General features: G+C 42.4%; 1 protein-coding gene, 1 long non-coding RNA gene, 5 other non-coding genes and 1 pseudogene across 7 annotated transcripts; 6 read left to right on the top strand and 2 right to left on the bottom strand.

Moving 5' to 3' along the window:
* The first annotated feature begins 8,552 nt into the window (after positions 1–8,552).
* Positions 8,553–8,704, top strand: LOC119780542 (annotated as a pseudogene).
* Positions 8,705–8,917: 213 nt separating this feature from the next.
* LOC119780537 lies at positions 8,918–9,081 on the top strand. Its single transcript, XR_005280411.1, has one exon. It is a non-coding gene; the product is annotated as a U1 spliceosomal RNA (small nuclear RNA).
* Positions 9,082–9,579: 498 nt separating this feature from the next.
* Positions 9,580–9,687, top strand: LOC119780538. Its single transcript, XR_005280412.1, has one exon. It is a non-coding gene; the product is annotated as a U6 spliceosomal RNA (small nuclear RNA).
* Positions 9,688–10,998: 1,311 nt separating this feature from the next.
* On the top strand, positions 10,999–11,162 carry LOC119780540. Its single transcript, XR_005280414.1, has one exon. It is a non-coding gene; the product is annotated as a U1 spliceosomal RNA (small nuclear RNA).
* A 3,256-nt stretch (positions 11,163–14,418) lies between these two features.
* Positions 14,419–14,808, bottom strand: LOC119780535. The gene is made up of 3 exons (XR_005280410.1): positions 14,711–14,808; positions 14,544–14,639; positions 14,419–14,438 (listed from the first exon to the last, which is right to left on the bottom strand). It is a non-coding gene; the product is annotated as an uncharacterized LOC119780535 (long non-coding RNA).
* A 41-nt stretch (positions 14,809–14,849) lies between these two features.
* LOC119780536 lies at positions 14,850–17,266 on the bottom strand. Its single transcript, XM_038280608.1, has 6 exons — positions 17,042–17,266; positions 15,693–15,898; positions 15,494–15,617; positions 15,233–15,423; positions 14,958–15,149; positions 14,850–14,859 (listed from the first exon to the last, which is right to left on the bottom strand). Exons 1-6 carry the CDS (start codon positions 17,264–17,266, stop codon positions 14,850–14,852), a joined length of 948 nt encoding a protein of 315 aa, XP_038136536.1.
* A 1,316-nt stretch (positions 17,267–18,582) lies between these two features.
* LOC119780541 lies at positions 18,583–18,747 on the top strand. The gene has a single exon (XR_005280415.1). It is a non-coding gene; the product is annotated as a U1 spliceosomal RNA (small nuclear RNA).
* Positions 18,748–19,245: 498 nt separating this feature from the next.
* On the top strand, positions 19,246–19,353 carry LOC119780543. The gene has a single exon (XR_005280416.1). It is a non-coding gene; the product is annotated as a U6 spliceosomal RNA (small nuclear RNA).
* The last annotated feature ends 2,741 nt before the right edge of the window (positions 19,354–22,094 follow it).

A 22,094-nucleotide genomic window follows, 5' to 3' on the forward strand; every position in this document is an offset into this window, starting at 1 on the left:
GCACTTGGAGACATTAAAGCCGTTTGGGCTCACAGCCTTGGCGTACCAGCTATGGAAAACATTTTGAAACACAGCTACGCTGGATGCTGAGTCACAGAGCCGATGGCATTGAATTTAACGCTTTTCGAACTGCTCTGTGGAAAGCTTTAAGAGCAGAATACCCAACTAAAGTTGACCCAAAGGCTCTCAGAGGAGAGACGCTTGATGAAGCAGAGAACCCTGCTACATATGTTGCAAGGCAATTAAAGAGGTGGAAACAAGAGACTGAGGAAGAAATTGAGAACAGTCCAGTGCTCACCACCCTGTTTCGCAATGCCATTGTTGAAGTTATGCCACCACCAGTGCGTAGCAGACTCGAGGATGTAGTGGGACTAACATCAATGCCACACAGAGAGTTCCGAGATCATGTAGTGCATGCTGTGGAAAAATACAGAAAAGATGAGCAGAAGGCTAAGGACCAGGAAAAGGCGGTCCAGAGGAAGCTGGCACAATTACAATTGGGAGAGCTCCAAGAAAAAGCAAAAGCCAAAACTCAGGCATCACTGATGTCAACTGGGGAAGTGGCCGCACCGCCAGCTAGCCGGACCCAGACAGAGACTAATCCAATAAAACTACAAGCACCTGCTCAGCCCCCACAGCCAATAGTGAACGTTGACTTGAAATGAAAAGCACCCTTCTACAGTATGTAGACGACTTATTAATATGTGCACCAACATTGGAGGACTGTCATCAAGACTCCATAAAAGTACTTCAGCGATTGGCTGAAGGAGGACACAAGGTTTCACAAACAAAACTACAATACTGTCAACCGCAAGTTGAATACTTAGGTAGACAGATTTCGCAAGGCAGTATTGCCATCTCGCCTTCTCAGCTGGAAGGTGTGAGTAAAGCCCCATGCCCAAGAACAGTCGGTGAGATGATGACGTTCCTGGGAATGACAGGTTTCAATGCAGACTGGATAGATGGCTATGCAGAAAAAACAGCGCCACTTAGAGAACTCATGAAGGAGTCAGAGAACCAGTCACTAAAAGCTTTACTGAAATGGACACCAGAATCACTAAAACAAGACATGCAGACTGCACCAACACTGGCAATGCCAGACTATGAAAAAAAATTGTACCTATATGTGGCTAAAAGACAAGACATGTATGTTTCAGCAGTACTAATGCAGGAAAGCTGTGAGGGTCGTCGAAAACAGGCTATCGCCTACTATAGTACTAAACTGGACAATGTGGCACAAGGATGGCCACCATGTTATCAGGGACTAGCAAGCTGCCACCATCACTATGGGTTATCCAGTGATGATCTTGACACACCACAAGATCGCTGAATTGATAAACCATGGTAAATTTGTAATAACACAGGCAAGATGCTTACAGTATATGCCACTTCTGACATATCCAGACATAACCAACCAAAGATGTCACACTACAAACCCTGCCAACACTATCCCTCTCCCATTTGAGGGATAACCTCATGAGTGTCTAGCAGAAACAATGAAGTATACCAGACTAAGACCAGACTTGGAGTCGAGCCCGCTAATGAATGCTGAAGTTACATACTTTGTTGATGGTTCCTGTTTCAGGGATCACTTGGGTAGCCATGCAGGATTTGCAGTGGTCGAACAGAAAGGTAATGATTTTGTGACAGTTAAAGCTGAAATGTGCGAGCAACCTTGCTCAGCTCAGTTGGCAGAGCTTAAAGCTCTGACAGAAGCATGTAAGTTAGCAAAAGGAAAAGTAGCAAAGATTTATACAGATTCAGCTTATGCACATGGTGTCTGTTATCTGTTCGCTGCTGTGTGGAAGCAGAGAGGTTTCAGGAGAGCAGACGGTACTCCAGTACAACATAAAACACAACTGACAGAACTGATCGCTGCAATGATGCTTCCTTCTAAACTGGCAATAGTAAAGTGTAAGGCGCATATGAGAGGCAGTGAGTTGACGGTGAAGGGAAACAATGCAGCAGACGAAGCCGCTAAGAAGGCATCCAGGCGCCAGACCGCTGTTATAGCAACAGTCACATCTTTAGAACCTCTTGTGACACCTGGAGACTTATTTCTGATGCAACAGGAAGCGAGTCCAGCTGAACGGGCTCTTTGGGCGAAAATAAGTTGTACAGAAAGTGACAAAGGTTTGTGGAGGTCACAGACTGGCCATTTGGTGGCACCAGTGGCACTTTTGACAGTGTTAATTTCAGAATCACATGGACCAGATCATTGTGATAGAGGAAAGGTGTTGAACAAGTTGAACGAACTAGGTTATTGGTCTCCATACATGCGATCATTGGTTGACGAAACTTTAAGCCAATGTGAAATATGTGCACAACATAACGTTCGAAAAGGCATTAAATCACCAACAGGTCACATACCAGTTCCAGAAGGACCCTTTAAACACCTGGTGATGGACTATGTTGACATGATAAAATCTGTCAATGGTAAAAGATGTTGTTATTGATCGATTCAGCCGTTGGGTTGAGGCTGTTCCATCAAAAACAATGGGAGCAGAAACAGCAATCAAGTTTTTGGCAAATGAGGTGATTCCAAGGTTTGGGATACCCTCTGAAATAAGTTCCGATAACGGTCCAGCTTTTGTACAGAAAACATTAAAAGGTGTGTTGAAAAAGTTGCAGATCAAGCAGCGACTGGGTGCGGTTTACCACCCTCAAAGCCAAGGCATCGTGGAACGAATTAACGGTACTTTGAAAGCTAAATTACTGAAGATATGTGCTTCCACTAAGCTTAACTGGGTTGATGCTTTGCCAAGAGCACTTATGAGCTACCGCATGCAAGTTCATAGAAGTACACATTTAACCCCGCATGAAATGCTTACTGGCAGACCAATGCCTGTGCCTCAATGGAGGCTGCCATTTGAGGGCTCTGCTCTTGAACAAATGCAAACAGAGATGAAAAGTTATGTTGAACAACTAACTGCCATCCATAGAGCTATCTATTTGCAGGAAAAGGCCAGACAATCCACTCCAGAGACTGTGGTGAAAAAACCAGTGGAGCCAGGGGACCAGGTTTTTGTTAAGCGGTTCTGGCGCAAGTGGAGTGACGTGAGATGGGACGGTCCACATGAGGTCACGCGAGCAACTCCAACCGCAATACAAATAGAGGGGAGTAACGTTTGGTACCACCTCAGTCACTGCACTAAACTTCATATGAAAGACGAAGTGAAGAAGGTAGAAGTGAAGTGTGTGAACAAACAGGTGGTGACGATGAGGATGTTATTGAAACTTGTTCAACTATGGGTGTTGGCAGAAGTGCTGAACCTGGTGACAGCGAAGACAGAGATGGACTGTCGCAGTGTGCAACAGCCACCACGGAACCAGCCAATCTCGACTGAACGACGAGAAGTCCCAATCCTGAGACCTGACTACAGAAGACCAAAGACCAAGAAGCTTCTGGCCAGACGACGTGTGATGACAGCATCACAGGAGGGATCCATCTCCAAACAATTAGATAAGTACAACACACGCAATGACAATCCAGACAAGCACATGCCACTATTTCTGCCAGCCAAAATAGAACATACTAGTTTTAGCAAAAGTTCAAACAGTCCAATATTTATCAATAAAAAACGCACGATTAGACAAGCAAAATTAAAGTGGATATGGAAAGCTGGGATAGTTGATACTGAGGCCGTCCTCGACTCTAACACTCTTTTTGAAGCAGAAGTAAAACATGACTCGAGGGTATTGTGTGGGAGACGACAGGAAGAAGACAGAGAAGTAAGGACAGCAGGTCCCTGTAAAATCACGTTTTATATAACGGACTTTGGTTTTGATATAGTAGTAAAAATAGAACCCAGGTTAGCATATGACAACACTTATACTTATAACATGTTAATGACTAACCCTAATACAAACGCAAAGGTACAAGGAGAAGGTGAGCTCACTCACATAAGGATAACTGATTTAGACAGTGAAGTAACTAAGGCAAAAGGAAGAATAATGATAAAGGTTGCAGATAAAGATGCAGACTATGACCTATCAAAAAGAAACTTCATCATTTTTAGCTTGTTGCCTGGCGTTAACAGACGCCAAATGTGTGGTTCATTTGCATTCCCTGATGAAAAGATACAGGATGAAAAAGGTATAAACTGTAACCTAGGGGTTAGAAAGACGAATTGTGGTGTGTTTGTTGAAGCAGATGCGATAGCTTTCCTGATAGGGAAGGAATATGAGTTAAGAGTAGAATCAACAGATGGTGAGAGAATAGAGTCCAGTCTTCTATGGGCAACCCCAGAAGACGAGACTCTTCTAGAGGATGATACATGCTCTCCAAATCTTCCTCCAGAGGATGACATTTCTATGACAACACCAGGACATGGAGATCAAGTAGGACGTAGAGATGCAGACCTTCCAAAATTTGAACAGCTCCCGATTTCTAGTGAAGAGCATAATAAGGGCCCATCACCCCGAATTCCCACTAAAATAGATGACCCTCCACCCACAGGAGAGACACCTACCATAGCTAGCGTGACGACTACAACCTTTAAAACAACGCCTTCCCCAAATAAGGAAGGGAGGAATGCTAATGATAATATTGTTGGGAGCTGGACAAATTCCACCTTTCTCCAACAGAGTCCGCCGTGGATCCTCTGAGGGAGCCTCCTGCACAGCTGCAGCTCATCAAGACCATCATAGCATCCACTACTTAAGCTGTCTTCAGACCTTGCCTCAACGCCGCAGTGTTGTTCCAGTTGGTCAGCGCTTAAGCCTAGATCCTCAGTGAAACTTTATTACTTTGAATCCAGCCTGGATTCTAACCATTGTCTCTGTCTTCCAGGAAAACAGTGTCTCCTCCGAGAAGCTCAGGAAGAGCTAACCTGCTGAGCCGACCCTCTGAGCCAAACCTGAAGAACCTTAGAGAACCTCCAAGCAGCTCAGGGCTAAGAGCTGGAAAACCCAAAGCCAAGGTCTGTGCATTTCTAGAAGTGAAAGCTGAAGCAGCTAGCGGACTCTGCTGATGAACTCCTCTCCAGATCCAACAGAGACTCCCCCAAAGCTAAACCTCAAGAACCCTCAAGGTACAATCAGTAAGCTTCTGGAAATCAAACCTCTTTTGGCAACGCTAACTGAACTGTCTCTCACGCAGACTCCGGTGAACCAGTATCCAGGCCCCGAACCTGAACCAGTACATTCTGTATGCTTGTGCAAATAAACTTGTTAAACTTTCAACCCTGTGTCCGTCAGTGGTGTTCTGCATTCTTGGGTCGCTTTTAGTGAACCCATCATGACAAATATAGAAGTAGGTCATCAATCAACACGCATCTCAGCAGATGATGTCAAACAGGAAGAAGACGATGCCAAAACATCCCAAAATAATAACCAACCAAATAATGTAGACGACCAATTACCATTAAAAGAGGAGACTGTAGTGGTGACACTGCCACCTGTAGAAGAAGGAACAACCAGAAAGGTTGATCGACCAAACAAGTTTGGTTGTTCTGAAAATCAGGGCTGTCGCGATTATCAGGGAGACCTTGATACATTTTATAATGCACGCCATACAAATATTGCTACCCCAAGATCTGTGAATAGATTGCATGACATTAGATGGTATGGGTTTAGACCAAGAGGTGATGCTCTATGGCAAAGGGCAGTTCAGAATACATGGTATAATTGGTTATGGTATACGGCTAAAGAATTAACAGCAAATGATTGTTTAATCTGTTCCGGTGCTCCTGGAGGAGCCCAGATTGTTATTCCAGAAAAATACAATTCTGTAGAATGTGCAGAGGTGCAAAGAAGTAAATGTCAAAAAGGTGAGTTTACTCCCGGAAATGATGTTGTGTCATTCTTTAAATTACCTATGTGCGGGATAAGTTGCAGACTATTGTATGGTTCACAAAATTCTCATCAATACTTGGAAAACTGGGAGGGACACAGATTTGAGTCTTTGTGTGCTGAATTTAACCTCAGCACCACACAAGGTACCCCACCTACTAATTATGAAATTGATTATAGTGCAGAATACGAATGTTTCGCCAGTGGAGGTTTTTGCAGACAATGGAGGAATCAGTGTAGGTAATACTACAGTGAAATGCAATACAACATGGGTGGTGTCATGGTTTAAACATGCAAATGTAACTCCTGTTTTTGTAGAAAAACCCATATGGTATGAAAACTTTGACTTTGCGGAACAACAATGTGAAAATATAACTATGACGATCCCAACTTTGTTTTTCTTAGGAGATCAAACATACCCAGTAGCAGACAGTTACTGGATGTGCGGTTAAGATATTCTGGTAAACACCTTACCCCTTAAGTGGGTTGGACTCTGTGCCTTAGTTAGAATGAAGGTACCCATTACCCTAGTGTATGAAGGAGTTAAAGACTTTATTGGGTTAGAGAGCAACAAAACAAGATCTCGCAGAAGCATACAGAATTACGGACTTAATGAAGAGGTTTATTTGGATTTAACTGGACAGCTTAGAGGTATCCCAAATGAATTCAAAGCACGACAGGAGGTCCTTGCAGGACTAGAATCCATTGTGCCTTGGGTTGCAATTAATAAAAACGTTGAATGGATTAACTATGTTTACTATAATCAACAAAGAATGGTTAACTTCACAGTGAAAGGATTTATGGCAATAGGTGACCAATTACATGAGACCAGTAGAATGGCAATTTAAAATAGACAAGCTTTAGATTATATTTTAGCCAAAATGGGAGGAGTTTGTCATCTTATTGGTACCGAATGCTGTACTTACATACCTTTGAATACTGCACCAACAGGAACCTTTCACACAGTATTGACTAAACTAAACAAGCTAAAAATAGAAATGCAACAAAATGCTGGCCATAGTGGTTTGTCCTTAAAGAGCCTGGAGCAAATTTTAGGAGAATGGGGAACACTTGCAGTTAAGACTGGGGTGATTGTGACAATTGTGTTTTTTCTGCTTGTGTGTTGCATCTTGCCTATTATGATGAGATGGATAACGATGACGGTTTACAAATGGATGACGACCGACCCAGGACCAGGGACTGCCCAACTATGAACCATCCAACAGCCGCTGCAAGAATGCTGAAGGCGTGAACACATGCTCCTGTGTTCATGCTTTGAAGGCCAGGGACAAGCCCCTGAAGTGAAAGAACTATATTTTTGATTTTTCAAAGATAAGAAGAAATTACCAGCATAAATCATTTTGTATTCAGTAAAATAATCTTGATGATGTAACGTTCCATTATCCTGCATTATACTCTATATTATGCCATTAATATTCTACATTATAATCTGTATTACTGTCTTATTATTTTACATGGTAAGCTATACATGGGCGGCTGTTTAGAGGACTGGGGACTGAGACTACTGACTGACTGACTTACTTTTTCTTTTTTTTCTTATTTTTTTCTTTTTTCCTTTCATTTACCTAGCCTTATATACTACGATACACTATAACTAAGTTCGAGTTATTTGAAATGTTTTGAATAGTTATCTTTCACATATTAAGTAATATCCAGATTGGGTCGAAGGGTTCAAACAGTGTTGGTTTCACAGATCATCGTGAGTAACATGGTCAGGATGCGATTTGTGCTACGGCCGACGCCGGAGGAAGGATGGATGTTTGGGGGAAGCATGGGTCGATGGGATAGTTTGCTCTTACATGAGTATGAAATGAAAGAGAAAGATACCCACAGGACGAAAAAGGGGTTTTCGATCCCATACTAATCAAATCATGGCCATGTGGAAAATGATGATCTTTCTTTGAAGGTTCAGTAATATTCACTTTGTTTCGTTATTCACTTTGGTTTTGTTATTAATCATGACACTTTAATTTTCATTTAATTTGTTTTTTTCGCAACTTGCATCCATACTGGGTTGCGTCGGTAACACTTAGATACCGTTTCATTTAAACTTCACATACACGTAAGTGCACTTAGTTGCGTAATATTTCCATCACTATGCAAAATCTCATTAGTACTTCGTTTTCAATGAACTACAGGAGGGAATGTAGAAGCAAATTGTGTTGCCTTAGGTTATTGTGACCTTAAGCTCACAATAATTGATAACACAGAGCAAGCAGGCTGGAAGTCACGTACATATTTTGGCAATAACAAGGTGTTCACAGGCTGGAAGCCACGTACACATCTTGGCAATAACAGTGTGTTCACAGGCTGGAAGTCAAGTACAAGTCTTGTCGAAAACAGGGTCTTTAAGGCCCACTCGCACGCAATCGGGTCACAGGCCAAGAACTTCCAGGAAATTCTTCAGAGCATCCAGTCGTGCACATACATCCACACAGTGCAATGTTGAAACTATATAAAGGCCCAGATTTGAATGAGAGTTGAGAAAAGCCAGACGTGTTCTGTTGAAATGTTCAGCGCTCGATAAGTGGACAGCATGTCAATTTGATCTTTGAAATAAATGCTTCTTCTCCTGGGGCAATCAGATGATCGACTGAAGGTGTCCTGATTTTTGACATTCTACCATTGAAAGCCACCACAGTATAACTCAAGAACTGTGTGGGCTTTGGACCCGAAAAGGCCAACACACGCTCATATGACAGTCTGGAACAAGTGCTTGACTTAGACCGCTCCACATCATACTTACCTGGCAGGGGGGATACCTTGATCATGAAGGAGGTTCACCCAGAGTGAGGCTTGGCCATTGCACCCCGGCTGTGCTGACCTTTGCGAATTCCCCAAATGTGGGAATCTCGACTGCATAATTTGTGGTAGTGGGGGACTGCTCGATAAGTGGACAGCATGTCAATTTGATCTTTGAAATAAATGCTTCTTCTGCTGGGGCAATCAGATGATCGACTGAAGGTGTCCTGATTTTTGACATTCTACCATTGAAAGCCACCACAGTATAACTCAAGAACTGTGTGGGCTTTGGACCCGAAAAGGCCAACACACGCTCATATGACAGTCTGGAACAAGTGCTTGACTTAGACCGCTCCACATCATACTTACCTGGCAGGGGGGATACCTTGATCATGAAGGAGGTTCACCCAGAGTGAGGCTTGGCCATTGCACCCCGGCTGTGCTGACCTTTGCGAATTCCCCAAATGTGGGAATCTCGACTGCATAATTTGTGGTAGTGGGGGACTGCGTACGCGCTCTCCCCTGGTTTATGTCCAAAGAAGTACAGACTATTGGAGGTGATTGAATTTCCTGTCAGACCGTCATAGCACTTGAGTGAACAATATAAAATATATGCTATCCCTAATACAAAATTGTCGAAAATGAAATATTTGCCATATCGGAAGTGTGAATAATGGTTATGGCTCTTCTTCAACATCTGCCGGGTGATGGTGCTAGCCACTGAGTTTAAGTCAATCAATTCTGTCACTGATTATTCTCAATTCATTAACTGAGACCGGGGTTTGGGTTAATGAACTGAGACCAGTCAGTGGCAGAGAAATAACATTTCAGTGCCTGACATCTACCTAAGAGCAGAGGTGCTGGGGAAATTGTTCTCTGTCCCCCCCACCAGCAAAGACTTATTTTAGTGTGGGCAACAATTAATTTTACCTGTCAGAAGCAGTGGCTGTTCAGGCAGCACCGTTTTGCAGTGTTCTAAAAGCCAAGAGGGGTCCAAAAATCAGGCCCTGTTCTTCTCAGCTTGTGGTTAGTTAGCTAACGACATATGCAAAATTGGATACGATACAGAGAAGATTAGCATGGCCCCTGAACAAGGATGACACGCGTGATCGTGAAGCGTTTCCATATTTTCTTAACTCATGACCAGGGGAATTTTGAGTCTCTAATAGGGTATCCTGCCGTGACAAACTTCACATGCAAATGACTGCAAAGGACCCACTCACACACTGGAAAATTTTAGAGTGTATAACTCAAGAACCGTGTGGGCTTTGGACCCGAAAAGGCCAACACACGCTCATATGACAGTCTGGAACAAGTGGGTAAAATTTGCTAACTCTACCTATAGTAGAAAATAGAACTTTATTGATCGCACAATGGATAAATTACCTCTCTGCATTTAACCCATCCCCTTGGGGAGCAGTTGGCTGCCAGTGTTCGGCGCCTGGTGAGAAAGGTGGGGTTAATGGTCTTGCTCAGAGAGCCACCTGTGGGTATCTCAGATAGCACATCTAAACACTAGGCCAATATTCCCCCATATGCAACAGTTTGGATAGCCCAACGAGGTGCAACACTGGAGTCCTTGTATTTTCCATGAGGCAACCTCTAAATATGCTGCTTTAACAGTAGACTCTCTTATTTTTGCCAGCAGGGTATCTTCGTACGGTCATAGGACCCTACCACCAATTTTAGGCCAAAACGATCAAGATTGTCGTACAGGGGTGAATTTCGGATATGATGTTTGAGGCCTCAGTCTGAGTGGAGCCTGTGAGTTTGATGTCCCAGGTCCTCATGGTACAGTCGCAGCAGCGTCTGAGATTGTCAAAATCTGCATTTTTGATGGCTAATATCTCATAGATGCTTTGTCCAATCTGTACCAAACTTGATTTCTGACTCCCTCCTCTGATACTCTCTAAAGTAGAAAAAGCCCAGCTTTCTAGAGCTTTCCACTGGCTGTTTTTCCTTCAAAAGAATCATAGCTGACTGAGACTGATGGCTTTTTCCTCAGTGACAGGGAGCTGCGCACTGTGTAGTTGACCTTAGACTTTTAGAAAGTGACAGCCAAAAAGGCTGGAAAATTTCATTCCCATTCAAGGTAATTGGAGGCATTCCCCTTTTAGTCTTATCTGATTACCTTGTAGATTTTATGCCTGTATTTTACAAGGTATATAGGAATCATGAATGGACTCTTTGCCACGGATCCCGTCAGCTCTGTGTCAATTGGAAGAATAAGCATCTCCAACAAACTAGGGTGGCTCACTCATATCAAAATAGGTGCCTTTGATCTGAACAGATGATGCTTTTGGGCTCCGCCTCCTCTTATAAAGGACACAATAGCTCATGCCTGATCTTAACAAGTGCTGGAGGTTGGGGGGTTTCATTGGCCACCGCTTACCAGCATTCAGCTGCCATGAATGGGATGCTTGACTTAGACCGCTCCACATCATACTTACCTGGCAGGGGGGATACCTTGATCATGAAGGAGGTTCACCCAGAGTGAGGCTTGGCCATTGCACCCCGGCTGTGCTGACCTTTGCGAATTCCCCAAATGTGGGAATCTCGACTGCATAATTTGTGGTAGTGGGGGACTGCGTACGCGCTCTCCCCTGGTTTATGTCCAAAGAAGTACAGACTATTGGAGGTGATTGAATTTCCTGTCAGACCGTCATAGCACTTGAGTGAACAATATAAAATATATGCTATCCCTAATACAAAATTGTCAAAAATGAAATATTTGCCATATCGGAAGTGTGAATAATGGTTATGGATCTTCTTCAACATCTGCCGGGTGATGGTGCTAGCCACTGAGTTTAAGTCAATTAATTCTGTCACTGATTATTCTCAATTCATTAACTGAGACCGGGGTTTGGGTTAATGAACTGAGACCAGTCAGTGGCAGAGAATAACATTTCAGTGGCATCCATCTCTATTTAATGAAATCATAGTGGATTTATCATTGTTGAAGCAGAGGGAAAAAGGAAATTTTTTAGAATCTTGCTCAGTCCAATCATATATAGAAAATAAATATTTTGGTTTTGTTCAAGTTTATACAGATGCATCTAAAAGCCTAAGTAACAACAATGGGGTGTCATTTATCGTCCCAGAATTTAATATTAAAAAATGTAAGAGGATTTCTGATGACGTATCAGTGTTTACAGGGGAAATGATGGGAATTATTTTGGCTTTGAGTTGGATTGAAGATGTTCGTCCTTTAAGAAGTTTAATTTGCTCTGATTTAAGCTCATCATTATATTTAATTAAAAATAATCATTCCAATAGTAGACCAGACCTTCTATTGGAGATTCAGTTAATACTTTATAGAATTCAGACCATGGGATTAATTGTAATTTTTACATGGGTTCCATCTCATATAGGAGTAATAGGTAATGAATTGGCAGACAGATATGCAAAACAAGCTTCAAAAAACAGTTGCATTGAGATACTGATTCCATTTAGTAAAGAGGAGATAAAATCTATTATAAAACAAAAGGTTAAGGAAAGATGGCAGAAGCAGTGGGAGGAGGAAAGGACTGGTAGATGGCTTTATAGCATTCAAAGGAAAGTTGGGGTAATGAGGGGAACAGGAAGAAGTAGAAAAGAAGATCATATCATATCCAGGTTACATTTTGGTCATACAGGCTTAAACAGTACATTATTTATAATGGGAAGACATCCATCAGGAAATTGTGAATTTTGTTTTCAAGAAGAGACCGTAGAACATGTTTTGTTGTTTTGTCCAAAGTACTCTGAGGAGAGAAGGAAATTAGAATATCGACTTCTAAAGAATAAGCTACAATTAAAAATATCAGATATGTTGGGATATTGCTCCTCTTCTGAATATTTACGTCATTTATTAAGATTTCTTAAGAAAACTAAACTGATAGAAAGGATTTAGTTTTTTTTTTTTTTTTTTTTTTTTTTTTTTAAGTTGCGTCGTGATCCACGCTCCTTACCAGTAGGTGGCGGTAATGCACACCAATAAGTTGCTTGTCAACCGCCATTAAACAAGAAGAAAGAAAGGAAAGAGAAGAAAAGGCTACAGGTCGTTCTTCTCTGTGCAGAGGGGAGGGGGAGAGGGACGTTCGCATCCCGTTCTTCCCCTTACCCGCCACCAGGGGGCGGCAAAGGAGCCAAAAGTGATGCACAAACGCTCCTCTGTCCATCTGATAAAGGCAAACCATCACTTTCCAGTCTTTTGCTGATTAAAAATATATTTTAAAATAAAGCATAGATGTGGTGAAATACATAGAAAGAAGACGTTTATTAAACAAACTGGCAGCAGTAATTCACAACAGCACTTAGCATCCAAAAGACAGCCATGAAATGAAACAGAACAAAGTGCAGGAGTATTCATAACACATGCATTACACAAAGCTGCAGCAGTGCTTTCAAGTTATTTAAAACACCACTGATTTTGCATCCCAAAGATAGCCATTAAATAAACAAGCAGCCATGAAATGAAAAAGAATAAAGTGCAGGAGTGTTCATAACACATGCATTACACAAAGCTGCAGCAGTGCTTTCAAGTTATTTACAACACCACTGATTTTGCATCCCAAAGATAGCCATTAAATACACAAACAGCCATGAAATGAAATAGAATAAAGTGCAGGAGTGTTCTGTTTTGCTTTACCTGCTCTGTTTTGCAGCAGGCCTGATGAGTCCTGAAGTTAGATGCCCACAGCCACTTGTCGCTGCAGTAACCAAGCATTACCAAAATAGGCTGATGGAAGAACCTCTGGTTTGATGGTGACTGAGTGGTGATGAGTATCACCTGCCTGTAATCGGACTGAATTGAGTTTCCTCCATGAAACAAGTTGTTTTGAACTGGAGCTATAGATAAACAATGGATATGAACAATTTAAGAATAAAACCTGCAAAGGAACACAATAACAAGAAACACTATAAAATGAACTACAAACTATTTACATGTGATATTAAATGTCTTTTTTTTTTTTGGGGGGGGGGGGGGGGGGGGGGGGGCTTTTGAAAAAATTATTTTTTGAACTCTTTTTTCCACTCCTCCACGCTCTTACCCCCAATTGTGGCGCAGTAAGAAACACAGCCCACCCTGGTGTGTCCGGTGTCCAGTCTTTTTGGCTGCCCGCACTTGCTGCAGAGGTACACCTTGTTTTGACTCGGTGGCCCCTCCCCAGCCTCCGCCAATTTCCTCCTCCTGCAAAGTGTTGTGCACAGGTTGAGTTCTGTGGTGAGGCGAGGCCTCCCCATGTGGTCCCTGACAAACAGCGTCCGGCTTATCCACTCCTGCTGCTCTGCTGTAAGCGCTGCCCTCCAGGACTGAGGCAGCGTCTGCAGAAAGAAGAAAGCAATTTAACTTGCAAACGAGGCTCCTACTGGTGCCAGAATGCTTGAAGTATAAAGTCTCGGTCAGCAAACCTCAGCAGCAGGGGGTACAGGGTCTCATCTGGACGGGGTCTCCTGCGTGGAGGGTGGCTCTGGAGGATCCTGCGGCTGCAGAGGTTCTCCCTGCTCCTGCGTGGCCTCCAGCAGCTCCTCGTCAGTGGGTTCCCCCTGTCCAGCAGGGGACACCCTCTGAGGTAGAGAGGCGGTGGAAGGACCCGCCTGTTCATTCGATGTTGAACAAAACACACGTCTTAGTAAAACACAAGTTCCATCTGCAGCTCCCACAGTAAGCACAAAAAGAAGCTGCAGAAGCAGCAGCAGGATGCTAGTAATGATTAATGGCTACAAAGGATAAAGACAGGGAAGGAGTGTGATTGGGTGAAAACAAGAAGAAGAAGAAACGGGTGCCATGATGAGGAATCTACGGGTGAAAAGCAGCAGTTAGTGATGAGTGAGCTACAGCTAACAGCCAAAAGCAAATTATTTATTGACTCCAACTTACTGTTTCACTTCAGGTTCATCTGGTTTATTTTATCATTTGTGAAATAAAATGGGAGAAAACTATCAGCATCAGTCATAACTTTTTTGTAAACAAAAGTCTGATAAATTAGATGCTCGTTACTTACATTCCTCCATGTCGCCAGCAGCCTGGACCAGCTCCTCATCGGTAGGCTCCACAGATGTCTGTGTGGAAGGAGCTGGTCTAGAGGCTCTGCTGCGGGCTGGAGATGAAATCGTAAACATTAAACCAAAGAAGAGAGTCACGCTGCATCTCTTTGGAATTTCATCCCACCTGGAAATACAGGCTTAGGTGAGTAGGCTACCCTCTTCAGTGCAGCCTGCATCTCCAACCCATACAGAGGCCTGCGTGACGACACGAAGGCAGCGAACCTGAAATCACAAAGACACCTTAGAAGCAGCACTGATGAACTTTAACAATCTCTGAATTTTTAATAATATATTATTAAATATTAATAATAGTAATAAAATATAACTAATAAAAATAAAAAAAAACAGACTGTGCAGCAGTCTTGGCTGACCGCTTCCCTGCCAACGCTAGTCCCTTGGTGGAGAAGACAGACACTGCTGTGGTGGTGGAGGCTGCCGCGGTGGTGGAGGCTGCCGCGGTGGTGGAGGAGACCCTCTCCTTGTCTCTGCGCCGGACGTACTCCATGGCCTTTTCCTTTTGGGAACCAGGAACGGCTGACGTCCGGCGCAGATAGTTGACAAACCTGAGCGGGTGAGACAAAGAGTCAACAGATTCTGACATCCCAGCAGAGGCAAAGCACACACAGTTTCTATCGTTCTCTCATACCGGATCTTCTGAGGATCCTTAGAGCTGTAGATGCTCTCCAGGGTCTCATATTTAAAGTCCCCAAAGCCAACAAGGGCCTGGCCCTCCTGGCCAGGTTGGCGGGACTTTTCCTTCGCCTCCTCAAACGCCCGGTGGAATTTTACCGCATCGGCAAACTCGGGGTATGAGGAGGCGTAGCGCAGGAGGCCGTCCTACAAGTACGAAGGATAGGTTTAGAACTGAGGAGAACCAGAATGCCCTGAAGGACAGATTAAATGCTACCTTGTTGGCCATGAGGGGGGACTGAGACCCTGTCCTCTCACGCTCCTTCTTGTGGGAGTCCACCAGGAGGACGGCGTAGCCCACGTTGTTCTCCAGCAGCCAGTGGAACGTTTGTCCGGCGTACCTCCATTCAAATCATAACTACTTTAATCATCCCAAAGGGAAAACAGATAAATTAAAAAGTGAATTAAATACATACTTGCCGAACTGCAGTGTCCACCAGCTGAGGACGAGGGTGGCGTTGAGGACGTCCCCACCCTCTTGGACGACACGGGCCTGTGCCTCCACCTTCACCTCCTCGGCGGGTTTTTGTCCCTCAGGGCCCCCCTCTGGGCTGCGTTCTGGGACCCCAGAGCCAGGGTAGCAGTGGTGGCCTTCTGGATGAGGCTCCCGCTGGGGAACCTCCTGAATTTAGGATGCTCTGACTAAAAATATTACATTCAAACATTCACAATATGGGAAATAGAATTATAGATGCATTAATACAGCAGTCATTTCAGTTCTCAGAGCATCATAGCAATAAAGATTTACTTACAGCCATTTAAACTGTTGAACAATGTTAATCTGGAGAAAAAAAAGACAGGAAAACTGATCAGCAACAAAATCAAACTTTGTGACAGAAACTATAGGGATAAGATTTTATTTAACCAGAGGTGGGTAGAGTACAGAAGCATTTGAACTAGGCCGCTATAAAACTATACGACCATCACTGTTCCTAACAACCTCCTTTTTCACAGTTTCTACCTTCAGTCAGTTAAATAACATGCTGCTGTCATTTTGCACTTCTCTGATGATGCTGCTATTTTCAAATATCTAATACTGTAAAAATGCCCATAGCTGGATATTGGTTATTTATTCTCCAGGTGCACAGTTTGATATCATTAAAACACTTTACAGTACATGATTTAATTTTATTTTTTTTTAAACTTCACTATTATGTTATTTTACACACTCCTTTTTTAAATAATGTTTTTTTCTGCTGTAAACACCAGAATTTCCACATTGGACAATAACAGGATTTTCTTTTCTATTCTATTCTATTCTAAATAACAGGAGTACAATTTCATATTATTTAACTTCACTGAAGGTAAATAATGTTTTTTTTTTCTGCTGTAAACACCAGAATTTTCCCATTGGACAATAACAGGATTTTCTTTTCTATTCTATTCTAATCTATTCTAATCTAAACAACAGGAGTACAATTTCATTTTATTTTAACTTCACTGAAAGTAAAAGGTACAATGCTGTTAAACTACTCTGATTACAGAAATGTTTAATTATACCTAAATTTATACCTTTATTTATAACTAAATTTATAAAATCTCACTCTTAAAACATCATTTAAAATGATTTGGAATTACAACCCCATCATTTCTTTTATAATTCATGCCCTGCGATCAGGTCAATTTACCGATCGGATCCTTATTACCATGCACAGTCAGCGGACAGCTTTTATTAGTTACCGCTGCTGCTGATAACAAGCTAAAAACAAACCAGCTTCCGATAAAGAACGAGCGCAGCCAAAGGGCCTTCTCAGATTGGAACTACCGAAGCCATCTGATTGGCGCGACACAGGTCTGATTTGGATTTCGGAACCAGAGGAAGCCTCTGATTTGACGAAGCCTGACGAACACTCCGGCACCTGATTGGTTGATATGGAGACCGGGCGCTCTGATTGGTTCTCATTTTAGAACCAGATTGGAACATTGGAACCGAGAGCATCTGCTCCCCGTAGGCGCAAGGATGACACGCGTGATCGTGAAGCGTTTCCATATTTTCTTAACTCATGACCAGGGGAATTTTGAGTCTCTAATAGGGTATCCTGCCGTGACAAACTTCACATGCAAATGACTGCAAAGGACCCACTCACACACTGGAAATTTTTAGAGTGTATAACTCAAGAACCGTGTGGGCTTTGGACCCGAAAAGGCCAACACACGCTCATATGACAGTCTGGAACAAGTGGGTAAAATTTGCTAACTCTACCTATAGTAGAAAATAGAACTTTATTGATCGCACAATGGATAAATTACCTCTCTGCATTTAACCCATCCCCTTGGGGAGCAGTTGGCTGCCAGTGTTCGGCGCCTGGTGAGAAAGGTGGGGTTAATGGTCTTGCTCAGAGAGCCACCTGTGGGTATCTCAGATAGCACATCTAAACACTAGGCCAATATTCTCCCATATGCAACAGTTTGGATAGCCCAACGAGGTGCAACACTGGAGTCCTTGTATTTTCCATGAGGCAACCTCTAAATATGCTGCTTTAACAGTAGACTCTCTTATTTTTGCCAGCAGGGTATCTTCGTACGGTCATAGGACCCTACCACCAATTTTAGGCCAAAACGATCAAGATTGTCGTACAGGGGTAAATTTCGGATATGATGTTTGAGGCCTCACTCTGGGTGGAGCCTGTGAGTTTGATGTCCCAGGTCCTCATGGTACAGTCGCAGCAGCATCTGAGATTGTCAAAATCTGCATTTTTGATGGCTAATATCTCGTAGATGCTTTGTCCAATCTGTACCAAACTTGATTTCTGACTCCCTCCTCTGAGACTCTGCAAAGTAGAAAAAGCCCAGCTTTCTAGAGCTTTCCACCTGCTGTTTTTCCTTCAAAAGAATCCTAGCTGACTGAGACTGATGGCTTTTTCCTCAGTGACAGGGAGCTGCGCACTGTGTAGTTGACCTTAGACTTTTAGAAAGTGACAGCCAAAAAGGCTGGGAAATTTCATTCCCATTCAAGGTAATTGGAGGCATTCCCCTTTTAGTCTTATCTGATTACCTTGTAAATTTTATGCCTGTATTTTACAAGGCATATAGGAATCATGAATGGACTCTTTGCCACGGATCCCGTCAGCTCTGTGTCAATTGGAAGAATAAGCATCTCCAACAAACTAGGGTGGCTCACTCATATCAAAATAGGTGCCTTTGATCTGAAATGATGATGCTTTTGGGCTCCTTCTCCTCTTATAAAGGACACAATAGCTCATGCCTGATCTTAACAAGTGCTGGAGGTTGGGGGGTTTCATTGGCCACCGCTTACCAGCATTCAGCTGCCATGAATGGGATGCTTGACTTAGACCGCTCCACATCATACTTACCTGGCAGGGGGGGATACCTTGATCATGAAGGAGGTTCACCCAGAGTGAGGCTTGGCCATTGCACCCCGGCTGTGCTGACCTTTGCGAATTCCCCAAATGTGGGAATCTCGACTGCATAATTTGTGGTAGTGGGGGACTGCGTACGCGCTCTCCCCTGGTTTATGTCCAAAGAAGTACAGACTATTGGAGGTGATTGAATTTCCTGTCAGACCGTCATAGCACTTGAGTGAACAATATAAAATATATGCTATCCCTAATACAAAATTGTCGAAAATGAAATATTTGCCATATCGGAAGTGTGAATAATGGTTATGGCTCTTCTTCAACATCTGCCGGGTGATGGTGCTAGCCACTGAGTTTAAGTCAATCAATTCTGTCACTGATTATTCTCAATTCATTAACTGAGACCGGGGTTTGGGTTAATGAACTGAGACCAGTCAGTGGCAGAGAAATAACATTTCAGTGCCTGACATCTACCTAAGAGCAGAGGTGCTGGGGAAATTGTTCTCTGTCCCCCCCACCAGCAAAGACTTATTTTAGTGTGGGCAACAATTAATTTTACCTGTCAGAAGCAGTGGCTGTTCAGGCAGCACCGTTTTGCAGTGTTCTCAAAGCCAAGAGGGGTCCAAAAATCAGGCCCTGTTCTTCTCAGCTTGTTGTTAGTTAGCTAGCGACATATGCAAAATTGGATACGATACAGAGAAGATTAGCATGGCCCCTGCGCAAGGATGACACGCGTGATCGTGAAGCGTTTCCATATTTTCTTAACTCATGACCAGGGGAATTTTGAGTCTCTAATAGGGTATCCTGCCGTGACAAACTTCACATGCAAATGACTGCAAAGGACCCACTCACACACTGGAAATTTTTAGAGTGTATAACTCAAGAACCGTGTGGGCTTTGGACCCGAAAAGGCCAACACACGCTCATATGACAGTCTGGAACAAGTGGGTAAAATTTGCTAACTCTACCTATAGTAGAAAATAGAACTTTATTGATCGCACAATGGATAAATTACCTCTCTGCATTTAACCCATCCCCTTGGGGAGCAGTTGGCTGCCAGTGTTCGGCGCCTGGTGAGAAAGGTGGGGTTAATGGTCTTGCTCAGAGAGCCACCTGTGGGTATCTCAGATAGCACATCTAAACACTAGGCCAATATTCTCCCATATGCAACAGTTTGGATAGCCCAACGAGGTGCAACACTGGAGTCCTTGTATTTTCCATGAGGCAACCTCTAAATATGCTGCTTTAACAGTAGACTCTCTTATTTTTGCCAGCAGGGTATCTTCGTACGGTCATAGGACCCTACCACCAATTTTAGGCCAAAACGATCAAGATTGTCGTACAGGGGTAAATTTCGGATATGATGTTTGAGGCCTCACTCTGGGTGGAGCCTGTGAGTTTGATGTCCCAGGTCCTCATGGTACAGTCGCAGCAGCATCTGAGATTGTCAAAATCTGCATTTTTGATGGCTAATATCTCGTAGATGCTTTGTCCAATCTGTACCAAACTTGATTTCTGACTCCCTCCTCTGAGACTCTGCAAAGTAGAAAAAGCCCAGCTTTCTAGAGCTTTCCACCTGCTGTTTTTCCTTCAAAAGAATCCTAGCTGACTGAGACTGATGGCTTTTTCCTCAGTGACAGGGAGCTGCGCACTGTGTAGTTGACCTTAGACTTTTAGAAAGTGACAGCCAAAAAGGCTGGGAAATTTCATTCCCATTCAAGGTAATTGGAGGCATTCCCCTTTTAGTCTTATCTGATTACCTTGTAGATTTTATGCCTGTATTTTACAAGGCATATAGGAATCATGAATGGACTCTTTGCCACAGAATCCCTTCAGCTTTGTGACCCATCAGTGATTGGTTGGATGTTGAAGCATCACTTCTTGCCATCCTTTCTGAGAATCAACTGGAAAATGATGTATTTGATGATCAGCAGGTTCTAAAGCAGAAATTATGAGCTGTTTGGGTTATTTAAATTAAAGATGGTCAGAATTATAGCGTAAGTTGAAGTTGTAGGTAAGCTTTATAGGAACATCATAAAATATTTAGCCTATTAAAATAGTTAATTTTATCCATTCTAGGGGATTTTATTACACCTGTTTAAGTAGAAATTCTCTAAATAGAAAGATTTGCTTCATCATGAAGGGTATTGTAGGTAGCCTATTGAAAGAGAGAAATGTCTTCAACTTGCAGGATTGGAGGCAGATTTTGAGATCCTAAAGGTTTTGCTGTAAACTACCACTAATAGTTTAACTGACTGAGGTTTCTGTGTTTTCACAGATTTGACTGCTGATCCTTTCATGCATCTACATCTCAGTGATGAAAGTTCTCACTCACCCTGGAAAAATAATGGTCTAACCTTGAGGATTCCTGTCTGAGACATTTTAATCTGTTAATTCAGTGGAGAAAGCACACATTTATGTATTTTAAAACAAATATAAACACATTTGAATGTTTATTTAATTCCTTGTGGTTCAAATTTGCCTGTTGTAACAGTTTGGTCTCTGTTTTTGACTGAGGATCATAGTCAGCAGGACTGTCATCAACAGAGACTTTTGCATTCTTTCATTAGTTACTCTGCTCTTCCATATTTAATAAGTTACCAAATGATACCTCATGCAATTTCCTAAGAATGTGCCTCGTTCACATGTAATTGTAGTATAAGAGCAATAAATAAAATGATGGTATCCAAATCAAACTTCTGCATTATCTTGCTGTTAAAGACTGTAAATGAAAGGAATTTTTGTTGTTTCAATGTTAAAGTGTTATGTTTTGTATAAATATATACATATATTCCAGAAACTGTTCCTTTATCAATTAATGACTTTATTAAACGGTGTTTTCAAAACAATTCCACTCTTTACAAGAGCTTGAACATTATATAACATAACGAAACATCAAAGACTGGTGCAAACAACAAGGGAAATATACAGGGCAGCAGCTTTAAGTAGTATCAAAAAATATGTTTCAAGTATAAAAGGCATGTAAATAAATACAGGGAACGTACTATTAAATAAGTCAGGAAATATTTACAATAAAGAACAATGTAATTTTTTTTGAAATAGTATAAACATAAACAAATGTAATAGTAAAACGGTTTGTGAAATATTTACAAAGATTAAGCATAATTACTACTTTAAACATGTCTGAAATTAAACAATAAAAACTATATACATTAAAATACTAATATACTGCAAACTAATTGCCCAAAGTCAGTGCTCTAGCGCATCCACAACAGAGATAAAATGTTCGGAACTTTCATACACTCTCTGATCCAGACCTTTAGATGATGATATCATCTTTATTGGGCAGAATTACTTTTTCTTATACTTTTTATGGCCCTGTAGGTGTTGGCCACAGACTGTACAAAGAGGCAACTTGTCCACTTTGTGCATCTTCAATCCGATTGATTTGAGATCTTCCTTCAACTTCCGCTTGTACAGTGTGGCTCTTGACCAGTTTGGCTCTTTAGCTGTGCCAGCTGAAGAGACATCAGGGATCAC

This window comes from Cyprinodon tularosa, unplaced genomic scaffold, assembly GCF_016077235.1.
Source record: "Cyprinodon tularosa strain WSP-4 unplaced genomic scaffold, ASM1607723v1 ctg1618, whole genome shotgun sequence".
Classification (NCBI taxonomy): domain Eukaryota; kingdom Metazoa; phylum Chordata; class Actinopteri; order Cyprinodontiformes; family Cyprinodontidae; genus Cyprinodon; species Cyprinodon tularosa.

Excerpts from the sequence above, each read along its gene's own strand:
- LOC119780536 (XM_038280608.1), bottom strand. The coding sequence starts at position 17,266 with ATGGAAACGCTTCACGATCACGCGTGTCATCCTTGCGCCTACGGGGAG. Across the intron at positions 15,899-17,041 it reads GCGCCAATCAGATGGCTTCG|GAGGTTCCCCAGCGGGAGCC; the intron begins GTAGTTCCAATC and ends TCCTAAATTCAG. Across the intron at positions 15,424-15,493 it reads CCCCCCTCATGGCCAACAAG|GACGGCCTCCTGCGCTACGC; the intron begins GTAGCATTTAAT and ends TCGTACTTGTAG.